This window comes from Pezoporus flaviventris, unplaced genomic scaffold (assembly GCF_033815535.1).
Source record: "Pezoporus flaviventris isolate CSIRO_AGI_PZ_B2104156 unplaced genomic scaffold, CSIRO_AGI_Pfla_v1 ptg000237l, whole genome shotgun sequence".
Classification (NCBI taxonomy): Eukaryota; Metazoa; Chordata; class Aves; order Psittaciformes; family Psittacidae; genus Pezoporus; species Pezoporus flaviventris.
The window spans coordinates 45,874-60,779 of NW_026892784.1; the positions used below are offsets into that span (position 1 = coordinate 45,874).

At 61.8% G+C, this 14,906-nt stretch overlaps 1 protein-coding gene across 2 annotated transcripts; it reads right to left on the minus strand.

Annotated features, from left to right (window-relative positions):
- Positions 1 to 573: 573 nt before the first annotated feature.
- Positions 574 to 12,391, minus strand: PLEKHO1 (pleckstrin homology domain containing O1). 2 transcript variants are annotated; one of them, XM_061442665.1, is made up of 7 exons: positions 12,074 to 12,391; positions 11,180 to 11,326; positions 6,005 to 6,145; positions 4,941 to 5,045; positions 3,500 to 3,601; positions 2,284 to 3,050; positions 574 to 1,089 (listed from the first exon to the last, which is right to left on the minus strand). In XM_061442665.1, the coding sequence occupies exons 1-6, from the start codon at positions 12,101 to 12,103 to the stop codon at positions 2,286 to 2,288; spliced, it is 1,290 nt and encodes a 429-aa protein (XP_061298649.1). In that variant the 5' UTR covers positions 12,104 to 12,391; the 3' UTR covers positions 574 to 1,089; positions 2,284 to 2,285. The 2 variants fall into 2 exon arrangements, with proteins under 2 accessions (XP_061298649.1, XP_061298648.1); XM_061442664.1 differs by lacking the exon at positions 574 to 1,089 and having other exon boundaries at positions 2,237 to 3,050.
- Between the last annotated feature and the right edge of the window lie 2,515 nt (positions 12,392 to 14,906).

Genomic DNA, 14,906 nt, shown 5'->3' on the forward strand with positions numbered 1-14,906 from the left:
TGAAGTGTTCCCAGTCTGCTCCTCAGACCCAGCTGGATCCGGGCATCTGCCTGCGGAAGAATTCCACCAGTCCGGGTGAATTTGGGATTGAATGAGAGCAGTGTAAAAATCGCCTGTGGGGAAAAACCAGCATCAGGCTTCTGGAAGGGGGCAGTTGGGAAGAGGAAATGTTTTCTCAGGAGGGTTTTAGGGAAAAATGGACGTTTTATAGAATACAAAAATATTCCCAAGTGAAAAATAGACGTTTTCTACTCTGAGAACTCCTGGTTTTTCCTTCCTAAACGATTCCTTTGCCCTGGGCTCTGTCACAGATGATGCTTTCCAAGAGGGAACGTTTCCAATCGATTTGGGAAATAGGAAATCCTCACAAGATCCTATTCAGCTGAGATAGGGAGCAGGGAGGGAGATGGATCAGATCTGGGATCTTGTTTGGAAACCAGTCCTAAATCCCCTCTTGTGCTTGCCTGATGGGGTTGGAACTGGAGGAGCTCTAAGGTGCCTTCAACCCAACCCACTGCATGGTTCTATGATTCCATCGTTATCACCGTGCTGCTTAAGGTCATCTTGGATGAGGAACAGGAGGATTTCCCTGCTTCCTGCTGACTCCAGTCCATGAAGCAGCCATAACCCACACCCCTCCCAACCCAGTGCTCTCCAAGCCTCCAGGCTTGGATGTGCCACATCTGGAAACCATCTGCATGTTTCTCTTGCTCTCCCCATCAAAGAGCTGAAGGGCTTTATCAGAGAGGCTCTTTTTTTACTCCCTTTTAAGGGTTATGGGTTTTCCTCTGATGCATCCAAATGGATCCTTCAAGTGTTAGCCAAAGGAAGGAAAACAAAAGGGAAGGAAGCAAACTGCTGGCTAAGGGACAGGTCCAACCTGCAACACGCAGCGCTGCGACGAGAGTGCTGCCGCTTCCGAGCAGGGACACAAGTGATGGGTTGTGGCAAGGGCCAGATCTGAGCTTTGTAACGTGGGAGATCTGCAGGAAGCACCAGTAATGATTCCAGAAGTGATCCCAAGGGGAAAGTGGGAGGAGCAGCGGTAATGGACCCCCTCAGCAATGCTTCCACACCAGCACCGTGAGCCTGAGGAGTGAAGACCTGCCCCAAGCGAGCAACCCGAGGGAGGTCAACCAGGAGCAGCCCCACCAGCAGCGACCAGAGGGGTCAATGCTGTCCTGGGCTGTTTGCAGGGCAGGGAAGGGAATTGGGATCCTTTCGTTAGAAAACGAGGAGCAAAGGTTGGGCTTTGAGACCCGGGAGAGGCTTCACCTCCTCCTTTCTTTGTCTTTCTGCTTCCAGGCCTGAAAACTGAGCCGCCAAGTGCTTGGCATCGCCAGAGGAGGTACCTGAGCTCTCTTAGGGGCTCAGCTTTCACCTCCATGGGCCTGATTCTGCTCTTAGGGACTATCTGTTGCAGAAACCAAGCCTGTGCATGCAGGAGGACAGAACCCAAGCTACCAGCAGTACTCCAGGCTCCTGTGCACAGCCCCGATGTTTCCATTTCCCCTCAAAGCAAAGGCAAAAGAAGAAATGGTCATGGAAAAGCCAGAAAACACCCCCCAAAGAACCCGGATGGGCCAGCTCACAGATTCCAGGCTTTCATCCTCTGTTTGCATGGAAAGGAAGACATCGAGCTGCTAAGTCCCATTGCAAGGGGGTCTGGGAAGCATCAAGGGAGAGCCAGGCTTGGGCTGAACGCAGGTTGGATGCACAAGAGCAAGAGCTGCCGAGCCCAGGAGGTTACAGGAGGGACCTGTGCCAGGCCAGAGCTTCCAGGATCTTCAAGACAGTTCCTGGCCGATGGGGGTTTCCTGGGATGGGCACCTTTGGTTTGGTCCCTTCCTTCCAGGAGCACAGGGAGGGAGCAAGGCTCTTGGTCAAGGAGCTGCAATGCTCAGGGGTCAGAGCAGCGAAGCCAGGGCTCAACCAGCACAAGAGCATCCGTGCCCCCAGCGCTGCTCCGGGCATGCAGGGCCATTCCCTAGGGACCCGCTTCTGCCCTCCAGGCACGGCAGGAGCCGGGGGCTTGCAGTGCAAAGGGTGCTCTTTGAGAAAGGAGGTATGAAACTGGCAGTGAATTTATTGGAACATGGGGCGGTTGCAACCAGGGGATGTGGTGGAGGGAAGGAAGGGGTCAAGCTTTGAGAAGCGGGGTTTTGGGGGGGAACAGGCACCTTGTCACTCTTGGAACACTGTCAATAATAATAATTATAATAATAATTAAAAAACCAAAGGACCAAAGGGCCTCCCCTGCCCCTCCCTCCCCCCGGCGCTTGCCTTCACATCATGCTCTTCCTGTACTGTGAGCTCTGTCTGCCCCGCGAGTCCGACTGCTGCAGCTCCAGCTCTTTGTACAGGTCCCTCAGCTCCCTGATCTCCTGCAGCACCCTCTTGGCCTGGCTCCACGTGGACGAAGCCTCCCCCAGCAACCTCTCCGATTCCTGCAGGATCCTGTCAGAGTCCGACTTGGAGGAGGATGAGGAGGAAGAGGAGGACGTGGTGGTGGTGGTGGTGCTGGTGCCGGAATCCTTGGGCTTTCTCTTGCCTTCCCCGTAGCCCTTCACCTCCGTCAGCAGTTCCTGAGTTTTTTCCAGTTTCAGTGCAACCAATTCCTGCAGCCGGGACAACTGCTCGGGCTCTGCGGGGCCAAAGGGAGCCTCCAGCCCCTTCCTCGGCGCCCGCTGGGAGGCAGAGTCCCTCCGGGACAGGATCTCTTCCATGGAGGCACATTTGTTCTTCTCGGAAAGCGACAGCTTCTTGGGGACCTGCGGGGTGTACACGGGGCCCTTGTCGATGGCCTCGCCGCGCTGCCCCGCTCGGGCCCACGCGCTCCCGTCGCGCCGCGGCAGGCTCCCTGTCCGGCCCTTCTCCCACGCCGTGGTGTCCTGGGAGCCGGAGCGGCGCCGGCCCGCAGTGAGATGCGCCATCGACTTGTCCAGGTCCACGCGGAAGCTCCCTTCGCAGGAGCTGTGGTCCTCGGGAGAGGCGTCCTCCTCCTGGATCAGGTCGAGGGTCAGCATCCCATCGGAGGTTGAGGTAGATGCCTGGAGGGGCGAGGAAGAGCGGGCTTGGCGCAGGGATACGCGCGCATTGGGGCTCGACGCCGAAGATGCGCGGCGCCTGCGCCGGGATGCAAAGTGGGATTGGGAATACAATCTATGACAGAGCAATAGCTTGTTGGGAATACAAGCTATGACAGAGCCCCAGCTATGTTCCAGCTGAATGGCCTCGGAGGAGCCATCTCGAGCTGTACCGGAGCTGGACGGCTCCTCTCCATTGGGAGCCTGAAGGGGCGGTTCGTTGGAAATGGGGTGCCAGTGGTGGGAAAGGCTCTGCCCGGGGCTCTGCTCCACAGGAGCGGAGGGCAGCACCCGAGGACCCTTAGGACAACGGCGGGCTCAGGACAGAGCTCACGCCCCAGCTCCTGTCGAGCTTCCCTACAACCGCAATGGGAATTCCACCCAAGGAGGTGCCGGGGATGGGGGGCACCTACCACAGCCATGAGGTGTCCCCGCGTCGGAGGGCGTCGGGAATGCTGGATTTTGGCTCTGTCCCGCGTTGGGTGGGCGAGGAAACTGTCCTCTTCCACAGTGACCTGCGGGGACAAAGACGGGAGCACCCGGGGCCGCTCCTGGTGCCTGTTCCATTATGGCACGCGCTGCGCTGGCTTGAAGGGACCCCAAAGCCCACCCAGCTCCAGCCCCTGTGTCCAAAGCCCCTCTCCAGGCTTCCTGTAGCCCCTTTAGCCACTGGAGCTGCTCTGAGGTCTCCGAGAGGCCTCGAGTTCACCTCTCAGAGTATGAAGGGTTTTGTGGAGCCAAATCCCATTCCTTATTTCATTTATTCCCGTGGGATTCCCTTTCCCTGGGACCAGGCCGTGTGCTGGGGCTGAACCTCTCCCGCATCCCTCTGGGCCAGCATCCTCCACACTGCTCCCAGGGGCCACCGCTGGCCCTGGCCTCACTGGTCCATGCGCTTACAAGGATGCCCGTGTTTGCAGGGAATGGGGTGGGGGAAGCTCAGAAGAGCCTCGGGAACGTTTCCCTGCTGCCTCCCCTCTGTGCTTTGGTGGGATCAGACCTCCTGAAGCCATTCCTGACCTGTTGGATGTGTAAGGATTTGGGTGCAGTCTCTCCCGGGAGCACTTCACACCCTGTTTCTGAGCTGCCTCCTGCTCTAAAGCCTTTCCTCTGCTCGGACCTGCCTTTTCCTTCACTGCAGGCCTTTGTGTGGCATCCCGGAGGACAAACAGCATCCTGGCAGCGGCCTCCTGGACCGCAGGGAGCGACACAGACCTGAGGCAAACCTCAAGCTCCTCCTGGTGTGGTCCCACAGAGCCCTGATGCCTCCTCTCTGCTCATCCCTCCTTTTGGAGCGCCAGCCTTGTCCTGACGGCAACGCATGCGCCGCGCAGGGATGAGGAAGCAGGATTCAGCATTCCTGGCTTGATCCTTGACCAGTAGGGAAGGATCTGCATGCACATGGTCCTGTTCTTCACCCCAGCCTGTGCCTTGGGTAGGTGGGACGCCCACGTGGTGCCATGAGGGTGCTCTGTGGGATATGTTGGGTTTCCCTCAATTCCTTCATTCGGTGCCACTGCTTAAAGCTTCTTGGCGAGCACGAGCAGAGGACGGGAGGGAAAAAGACTCTCCAAAGCCCTGGGAAACCATTGCAGGCCCATTGCCACCATCCCAAAGTGAAAGCATCGCAGTGGGGCCGGGGGAGCCTGGGCAGCTGCAGTCAGCGCAGGGAGGATCCAGCTATCCCCGAACCCATCCCATCGGGGCTGCGTCGGAGGGCAGAAACCCCCATGGCTCTGCACCCCTTTCCAATAGGAGCTGGAGAGGGGAGGAGCTGCTCCAGCAGCCCCAAGCCCTCACCCCAGATCAGAGCTGAGCCAAGTCCAGGGTCCAGGAGCCCAGCGCCCTGCTCACCTCGTCCAGGATGCGGTTTTTCGCCCGGGTGATGGCAGAGTTGAGGGCGTTGATCCAGGATTCCTTCTCTTCGGGACTCACAGCCAGGAAGATCAGATTTGGGGCCTGCAAAAGAGGGAGCTGAGCTCAGCGCTGGCTCCTCAGGCTGCAGGGATGCTCTCCCCCGTCCCTGCCCACAGGAAAGCCGCACGGACCTGGCCCGCTGGGATGTGCAGAGCAGAGCTGAGCCCCGCATGCGGGCTCCGGGGCAGAGCAGGGCACGGCTCCTCCAGCACCCAGCTCAGCACCACAGTTCACCCCCGTGGCTGCAGTTCCTCCTTCCTGCCCACACAGGGCCTGGGGTTTGGCCCCATCAGACCATGAAGCAGCTTCCCTGGGCAGCTGCTGCTCCCGTGAGCCTGAGCCGGGGGCACCTCCGGCTTGGCCGGGGGCTGCTGAAGGAGCCCACGGGTGGGTTCCCGTCCTCTGATGCACCCGGAGTTAAAGTCACGCAGTGACAGGACAGGGTGCAAGGGGCCTTAAAGCTCCTCCAGCTCCAACCCCTGCGATGAGCAGGGACAGCTTCCACGGGGGCAGCTTGCTCAGAGCCCCATCCAGGATCCTTAGGGCCGGAGCAGTGTAAAGGCTGGCTCCAGAGGGCCGCAGCCCACGGGAAGCCCTGTTCCGGGGCAGCAGTGTTCCGGAGCTTTCCTCTGGGAGAGGATCAGTTGGGATGGGATCTGGGGATGGGATCAATTCCCATGCCAAATCCAGGCAGCAAAGCCCGGGCCCATCAGCATCCCTGATGGAAGAACAGAGGAGCACACCCAGCTAAACCACAGCTGCCTGCTTCCGCAGGGAAATTGCTTTGCCCTTGCTCCTGGCCCATGTTCCAGCACCTTTCCTTTCCCAAAGCTGGAATGCTCCCAGGGAAGGGGCTCCAGAGCCCCAGGGGCTGTCCCAGCACAAACCCTGCTGCTCCATCCCCCTCTTCCTCGTGCTGGGAGCCCTACTGGGAGCAGGTAACCTGGGAGCAGCTTGGCCTGCACCGAGAGCATCCTGGTGGGGCTGGGAGCAGCACGCACCGTGTTGCCGGGCTGCCTGCAGTGGGCGAGGGTGAACTTGCTGTGGTTCTTCTTGCTTCTGCTTTTGGACTTCCTGAGCTCTTCACACTTCTCATAATCGCTCAGGTCGAACACTTCCTGCATGGTCTTTTCGTCCTTCACCTGCAAAACAGCAAAGGCACCATGAGAACCCTGCAGCTGGTGCAGGATGGGTGCTGGTGCCTCCCGGGTGTTACCCGGGCACCCAGACCTGGTGCTGAGGACACTGATGCAGCAATGGCACCGTTACTGGGGGGTGCCACTCATGGCTTTGGGGGGATGCAGAGCAGATTTGCACCGTGGCAGCTCTGAACCTGCTGGAATGAGGGGGCATAATTCGGATAACTGGGACATCCCGGTCTCCCAGGTTTGCTGCAGGTTCCTTTGGGATTTCACTGCCTTTCCCACCCCCAAAGTTACCGGGGCAAGGAGGAGGGATCAAACGCAGCACTGATGCTTGTGGACCCTCAGAACAAGCAGGAACTCCCCCCAGCAGCAAGCGAGGACCCTGGGTACCAGGATGCTGGGAGGACGGGGGCTTGGATCTGCTGCCCAAAGGAGCCTCCACATCAGTGCTGGCAGCTCCTCTGGAGCAGCTCAACAGGAGCCTCGAGGGTGAAGCTCAGCATTGCCCTGCTTCACGTGGTGCCATCGCTGCAGCCTGTGCTCACAGCTGGGGCAGGGGGTGAAGCAGAGCCAGCACATCCCTGCCCCGTGCTGCGCTCCCTTCGCCAAGGGGCTCCGGGCACAATTCCCCAGGGATCGCCCACATCGCGGCGGTGCTTTGGTCCCATTCATGGAAGGCTTCAAGGGATGCTTCAGGAAGGTGCAGGGATGGATACCCCAGGGCCTGTAGGAATTCCCCAGGAGTTTTCCAACAGGATTTAAACACAGATGCTGGTTAGGTGCTGTGACCAGCTTTTGAGGCCCAGGGAAGCTGAGCAGCTGGACTCGCACAGGCACTGCAGGTCCCGCTCCATCCTTTCGTCTCCTATCCCCCCTCTCTGCCTCCAAGAACCGGGAAGCAGCCACCACACAGCTATTCCTGAAGGCCCAGGAGCCGCCTTCTGTTCAGGTATGGAAGTGGCCCTCCCAGCTGATGTCCATCTCTGCGTCCTCCCCATGGAAGGGAAACAGGCACGGGGATGGATCCCAAAGTGTCCCCACCACCTAAACCTGAGCCAGGTTGCAGGCAGGTGAGCCCCGGGGCTCTCGGTGCTCTGCTGGGCTGTGCCACAGCTGCAGCGCCAGGAGAGGAGCTGCGTTCCTCACATCCCAGCAGGAACCAGGCACGGCAGCGCTCCCGGTGCTGTGGGATGCGGTGATGCTGTCCCATCGGATCACGAACCATGGTCCTCGGGTACCTCCCCTCCCTGGGTTATCACATTTCTGTCCAGCCTTGCACCTCCTTGTGCTGCCCAAGCTCCGTTTCCTCCATCCCAAACCCCTCTGCGATGCCAGGACATTAAACTGGGCTCTGCCCCAGCTCCATCTGCTTCCTGCCCTTCCGGAGCCGGTGCCGCACACCCCCCCCCCACGGATCCCTGCCTCATTCCAGCGGGATTTCAGCAGAGCTCTGCCGGAATCTGTCCCTCGCTGTGGTGGAAGTGCTCAGCCTGAGGAAGCGAAACTTCCTCTGTGCGGAGGGGACCACGCTGCAGATGCTGTCCCCACGTTCGCTTGACTGAGTCTGCAGGTTCCTGCTTCCCCCCGAGCCACGCTGGGGCCTCCGGGGCACCCCAGGGATGCGTCACGCTCGGTGTCGTCTGATTCCTGCCCCTTCCCCATCCACTTCCAGCGTTTCCCATCGCAGGGGGAGCTGCTCGGGCCAAACCCCTCCAAACAGCTCCAAGGACAGCAGGAGCTCAGGTTGGTGACTGAGGAACAGAGCCCTGGCCTGATCACTGCACAGGGAGAGCTTCTGCCTAAGAGCTCAGCTCAGTCTCCCCTCTCTTACCAGGTTAAAGCCATTCCCCTTGGCCTGTCCCTACATCCCTTGTCCCAAGCCCCTCTCCAGCTTTCCTGCAGCCCCTTCAGGCACTGGAGCTGCTCTCAGGTCTCCCCTTCAGGAGCCTTCTCTTCTCCCGGCTGCCCCCAGCAGGGGCATCACCTCCGTACCACATCCATGAGCACACAGAGCAGCCCAGGGCACGCCTGGGCCATGGATGTGGGCTCCAGACACACACGGAGCCCCTCATGCAGAGCACAGCAGTGGCTGCCGGTGCCGCACACACGAGGAGTGGGAGCCCTTCAGTGCTCTTGTGCCAACTGAGCCGCCGCTGTTGGCAGTGAACAAGAAGAGGCTTCAGGGAGCGTTTCCTCCTTCCCAGCTCCTCATCCCGGGCCCGATCCTGCTGCTGCTGCCCAGCCCTGGGCTTCCTAAAGGGAAGCGAGGACCCGGCTGTGTCTGTGCCCGCGGTTCCCAAGTGCAAAGCAGGAACAAAGAGAAACCAGGGAACAATGACCAGAAACTTGCAGGAGGGAGGGACCGGGCCTGGAGGAGATCGGGAATGCAACAGGATCCTGAGGAGGTTTCCCTGTGCTCCAGCACAGCTTGTCTGGGCCTTCCTGCCCTGGATGCTTTGCTTTGGCTGGTAACCAGCAGGAATCAGTGTGGGTATTGATGGGATATTGGCACTCTGGGAGCTGCCTCTTGGAATCCCATCCCCGTTCCAGACTGGAGCTCGGCTCCGAGCACTTCCCCTGCAGCATCACTGCCTGCCCCACTCCCAGGGGATTCCGCAGGGTGCACGGACAATTCCCCTTCCTTGGCGCCCCGTTCCTTAGGCAGGTGAGCACTGCCCACCACCAGTGCTGCTAAACCCCCTCTGCCTTGGAGCAGGCGCCCACACGCGCGTTCCCGGCCGCGTGTGCCCAGCACCGGAGCCCCTCGCAGAGGTCCCCTCTGCCACCACGGCGGCCCCGGCACCACGGCGCTGCCAGAGCGGGGCAGGAGGGGGCTCGTGGTGCTGCAGAGGAATTTGGGGTTCCCCCCCATCGACAGCCGCAGGCCCCATGGAGCGAACCCAAGCGCGGGCTCAGAGCACGGCAGGGATGGACACGGAGACCTCCCTTGTGGAACCGAGGGATCCCAGCCTGGGAGGGGATGAGGCGAGCTGGAAGCTCATCCAAAGCCATGGCAGGGACCCCTTCCACCAGAGCAGGATGCTCCAAGCCCTGTGTCCAACCTGGCCTTGAGCACTGCCAGGGATGGGGCAGCCACAGCTTCTCTGGGCACCCTGTGCCAGCGCCTCAGCACCCTCCCAGGGAAGAGCTTCTGCCTAAGAGCTCAGCTCAGTCTCCCCTCGGGCAGGTTCAAGCCATTCCCCTTGTCCTGTCCCTGCATCCCTTGTCCCAAGCCCCTCTCCAGCTTTCCTGCAGCCCCCTCAGGGCCTGAGCATCTTCCCTGGTGCTGGTTCCTGTGGGAACTCCACAGCCTCTCCCTCTCCTTAGCCAAGCTCTTGCTGTCAGTTGGTTCTCCAGGGTTCAAACTCTTGGGGTACCAGAGGGAGCCGTCAGCGCCCAGCCAGCAGTGCCGGCACATCCCGATGGAACCGGCACCGTTCCAGCTGGTGACTGCGGCTGGGCAGGAGCTTGGGAAACACTCTTGCTTCCCCAGACAAGACCCAGGGTACTTCCCATCAAAGGGAGGCTGCTGGGGGGTGCTTTGTGCCACATGGCACAAGTCTGGGATGCAGATGGAGGGTCCCGGAGGATCCTCCGGTGCTGACAGCCCCAGAGCCTGGTTCTGCCTTCGCTTTCTCCCTCCATTCACCCACATGGATCCTGCCCCTGCCCACTGGTGCCGGGGGACAGGGACCCTGAGGGGTTCCTGTGTGTGGGGCTGAGTCCTCCCCACACAACCTCCTGCCAGCCCAGGGGTGGATCTCAGCTCCATTGGGCACCATCCAGACCCATCCCGACGCTGCACCTTCCTGATGCGTCCCTGAAGCATCCTGCTGAGATCTGCCCAGCCTGCGCTGACTTCACCATTACCGGCCCCAGCTGATTCCCTGTCCCTTCACAGCAGTTCCACACAGGCTGCTCCAAGCAGGCAGCTCCTTATCACAGCATCATGGAATGACTTGGGTGGGAAAGGACCTTCAGATCATCTCACTCCACCTCCATCACCTGGCCTTGCTCATGGGAGCTTCTGTTCCAGCTCCTGGCTCCACCAGCACCAGCTCCAAACCCGTTTCTGCCTCTAAGCCTCCCCGAGCATTCCCAGCCTGCAGACAACGTTTATTCCCTACACCTGTGTGTGCCTCCGGTTCTGGAGCACCCAAGAGGGGAACGGGAATGAGCTGTGGAACGCCAGCCCCCAGCTAAGCACAGGGGCGCTCAGTCTGCTTTAGGCTGTGCTCTCCCAGCCCCTGCCCCAGCTGCGCTTTGCCACGTCCCGGGATTCACTGAGCCTCTGAATCAAAGCACGCTCTGGGTCCTGTTATCCCTCCACATCCTAAACTGGTAACATCCGGACAACCGGGAATCACCCCCGCTTCCAGGGGGAACCCCCCCTGCTCCTTTTCCCTGTCCTGGCTCCGGTCTGCCCCTGTGCCTCTCCTGGAGCTAGCGATGAGTTCCACAGGGAGATGGATGGGAGGGAGGAACGCTGCTGCCGGGGGGATTCCTTCCTGCTGGATTCCTCCAGGCAGGGACAGCCGGATGGATCCCAGCCGGCAGCTCAGCCCGACGCTCACATCCAATTAGGGCTAATGGGAGCAGCGCGTTAAATCCCGGTCCTGGCCGGAGCGCGGAGGGGGAGGAGAAGGGGGAACGTTCTTCAACAAGGTGTTGAATCCATCGTTAAATGTCCCCCCAGAGGCCCCGGGGAGGGGGAATCACAAGATAAGGGACCCCTGAATGCCCCGATTCCAGCCGGGAGGCGACAGCTCTTCCCTAACGGAGCAGAGCGGCGGCTGGGAACTTAACGCCGGAGGACAGGCACAGACGGGAGCTGCCGCTTCCACGGAGGAAGGACGAGGCTTGAACCCTTCCTAAGGGAATCCTCCCATGCGGGAGCGCGTCCCCGGGGCAGGGCTGCCAGGGCAACCCGGGGACCCCCCCCCGGACACCTCCCGCATCCCGCCTGGCGCTGGGGCCGCTTTGCGTACGCAGAAGGCCGGTGCCGGGGGGGGAGCGCGGGGCCGAGCCTACCTCCTTGTCCGAGATGTGGAGCTGGTCCCCCTTCAGCACCGCGTACCGGGGCTTCCACAGCTCCCGGAAGATGCCTTTCCCGCAGTATTTCCGCACCCACCCGACCTTCTCCGGCGGCGCGGGCGGCTGGGTCCCATCCTGCTGCCCCTGCCACGGAGACGCACGGGAGGGAACGGGGGGAGAGCGGTCACATCCCTGCCTTCACCCCCTGCCCCCCCCCCCCCTCCCGCCACCCCCCCCCCCACCCCCCCAAGCCCAACTTCGGCCTCGGCTCCCTCCGGCCCCTTCTCTGCACCCAAAGTGGGAGCCGGGGCCTCGGCTGCATCCTCTCGCCGTGGGCTTTTCCTGCCGCAGACATGGAGCGACAACAGGGATACGGGGAGGACAAGGCAGGGTTTCCCTCCGTGCCTTATATAAGGCCGTTGTGCTGGATCCAGCTCATCCACGGTGCCTTTGCCCGTGGAAAGAGGAAGAGGAGGAGAATTCCAACGGGCTCTTTGGGGGTTACTGCAGGGAAAAATGCAGCTTTGAGCCTTTTATAGGCACGGTTCATGCTGGAGGTGGGATCCGTGGGGCTTGTGCCTGGGGGCTCTCCACGAGCGGGGCCGAGGTCCGTGGGCACAGCGCACACGGACCCACGGCGCGGAGCAGGCACCCGGAGATGCGATCCGAAAGGGAAACTGCTCCGCACCGCCCAGCAAACAGCATCTCCCGCTGGATCCAGGAGGAAGGAGAGGCCCTGGAGACCGGGGGCTGCCTTTGGGTTTGTTTCCATCTGGTTGGGGTCCGGGGAGGGGGGGGGGGGGGTGTCGCAAGGCAAAGGGAGCAGAGGCAAAGGGAACCACAGCCCCCCCCCCCCCCCGAGCCTCCCCCAGCGCATCCCCATGGACTCACCCTTTTGGCAGGGTTGGTTTTCTTCATCATTCCTCGGTGCTCCGCACTGGAGGGCGATGGAGCGGGGCGGGGGATGCGGACAGGGGCCTCCCCTTGGCTGGGCAGCGCGGAGGGCAAGGCCTGGGTGTCCGCAGCGGGGTTACAGCAGCTCTCCGGGTACAGGCAGGGGCGCCCGGGTCCCCAGCGCGTCCTCAGCCATGGAGCCCGAGCATCCCCCCCCCGGCACCCCCAGCGCCACCATCGCGCAGCTCCGCCGGGCTCGCACTGCGCGGCCCGGGGCTCCCGAGCTCCATCTATAGCCCTGCGCCGGTGACGTCTGGGCTGCACCGCGCGGGGCCAGCGCAGCGCCCCGGGCCCGGCTGCGCCTTTGTCTGCGCCGAGCGGGCAGCGGGGCCGCGCCGAGAGAGCCTGCACGGGGCCCTGAGCTGAGACCCATGGGTGCCCTATGGGTGCCCTGAGCTGTGATCCATGGGTGTCCTGTGGGTGCCCTGAGCTGCGACCCATGGGTGTCCTGTGGGTGCCCTGAGCTGAGACCCATGGGTGTCCTATGGGTGCCCTGAGCTGTGATCCATGGGTGTCCTGTGGGTGCCATGAGCTGTGAACCATGGGTGTCCTGTGGGTGCCCTGAGCTGTGACCCATGGGTGTCCTATGGGTGCCCTGAGCTGCGACCCATGGGTGTCCTGTGGGTGCCCTGAGCTGAGACCCATGGGTGCCCTATGGGTGCCCTGAACTGCGACCCATGGGTGCCCTATGGGTGCCCTGAGCTGTGATCCATGGGTGTCCTGTGGGTGCCCTGAGCTGTGACCCATGGGTGCCCTATGGGTGCCCTGAGCTGTGAACCATGGATGTCCTGTGGGTGCCCTCAGCTGTGACCCATGGGTGTCCTATGGGTGCCCTGAGCTGAGACCCATGGGTGTCCTGTGGGTGCCCTGAGCTGAGACCCATGGGTGTCCTGTGGGTGCCCTCAGCTGTGACCCATGGGTGCCCTATGGGTGCCCTGAGCTGTGACCCATGGGTGTCCTGTGGGTGCCCTGAGCTGTGATCCATGGGTGCCCTATGGGTGCCCTGAGCTGTGATCCATGGGTGTCCTGTGGGTGCCCTGAGCTGTGACCCATGGGTGCCCTATGGGTGCCCTGAGCTGTGACCCATGGGTGCCCTGTGGGTGCCCTGAGCCGTGATCCATGGGTGCCCTATGGGTGCCCTGAGCTGAGACCCATGGGTGCCCTATGGGTGCCCTGAGCTGTGACCCATGGGTGCCCTATGGGTGCCCTGAGCTGAGACCCATGGGTGCCCTATGGGTGCCCTGAGCTGTGATCCATGGGTGTCCTGTGGGTGCCCTGAGCTGTGACCCATGGGTGCCCTATGGGTGCCCTGAGCTGTGATCCATGGGTGTCCTGTGGGTGCCCTGAGCCGTGATCCATGGGTGCCCTATGGGTGCCCTGAGCTGAGACCCATGGGTGCCCTATGGGTGCCCTGAGCTGTGATCCATGGGTGCCCTATGGGTGCCCTGAGCTGTGATCCATGGGTGTCCTGTGGGTGCCCTGAGCTGTGACCCATGGGTGCCCTATGGGTGCCCTGAGCTGTGATCCATGGGTGTCCTGTGGGTGCCCTGAGCCGTGATCCATGGGTGCCCTATGGGTGCCCTGAGCTGAGACCCATGGGTGCCCTATGGGTGCCCTGAGCTGTGACCCATGGGTGCCCTATGGGTGCCCTGAGCTGAGACCCATGGGTGCCCTATGGGTGCCCTGAGCTGTGATCCATGGGTGTCCTGTGGGTGCCCTGAGCTGTGACCCATGGGTGCCCTATGGGTGCCCTGAGCTGTGATCCATGGGTGTCCTGTGGGTGCCCTGAGCCGTGATCCATGGGTGCCCTATGGGTGCCCTGAGCTGAGACCCATGGGTGCCCTATGGGTGCCCTGAGCTGTGATCCATGGGTGCCCTATGGGTGCCCTGAGCTGTGATCCATGGGTGTCCTGTGGGTGCCCTGAGCTGTGACCCATGGGTGCCCTATGGGTGCCCTGAGCTGTGATCCATGGGTGTCCTGTGGGTGCCCTGAGCCGTGATCCATGGGTGCCCTATGGGTGCCCTGAGCTGAGACCCATGGGTGTCCTGTGGGTCCCCTGAGCTGTGATCCATGGGTGCCCTATGGGTGCCCTGAGCTGAGACCCATGGGTGTCCTGTGGGTGCCCTGAGCTGTGATCCATGGGTGCCCTATGGGTGCCCTGAGCTGAGACCCATGGGTGTCCAGTGGGTGCCCTGAGCTGTGAACCATGGGTGTCCTATGGGTGCCCTGAGCTGTGAACCATGGGTGTCCTATGGGTGCCCTGAGCTGTGATCCATGGGTGCCCTATGGGTGCCCTGAGCTGTGACCCATGGGTGTCCTATGGGTGCCCTGAGCTGTGGTCCATGGGTGTCCTATGGGTGCCCTGAGCTGTGACCCATGGGTGTCCTATGGGTGCCCTGAGCTGAGACCCGTGGGTGTCCTGTGGGTGCCCTGAGCTGTGACCCATGGGTGTCCTATGGGTGCCCTGAGCTGTGACCCATGGGTGTCCTATGGATGCCCTGAGCCGTGATCCATGGGTGTCCTATGGGTGCCCTGAGCCGTGATCCATGGGTGTCCTATGGGTGCCCTGAGCCGTGACCCCATGGGTGTCCTATGGGTGCCCTGAGCCATGATCCATGGGTGTCCTATGGGTGCCCTGAGCCGTGACCCATGGGTGCCCTGAGCCATGATCCATGGGTGTCCAGTGGGTGCCCTGCACTGTGATCCATGGCTGCCCTATGGGTGCCCTGAGCTGTGACCCATGGGTGTCCAGTGGGTGCCCTGCACTGT

Coding starts and splice junctions, on each gene's coding strand:
- PLEKHO1 (XM_061442665.1), bottom strand. CDS start 12,103: ATGATGAAGAAAACCAACCCTGCCAAAAGG. Junction 6,146..11,179: donor TCCACATCTCGGACAAGGAG/GTAGGCTCGGCC, acceptor GCTGTTTTGCAG/GTGAAGGACGAAAAGACCAT. Junction 3,602..4,940: donor AAAACCGCATCCTGGACGAG/GTGAGCAGGGCG, acceptor TTGTCCCCGCAG/GTCACTGTGGAAGAGGACAG.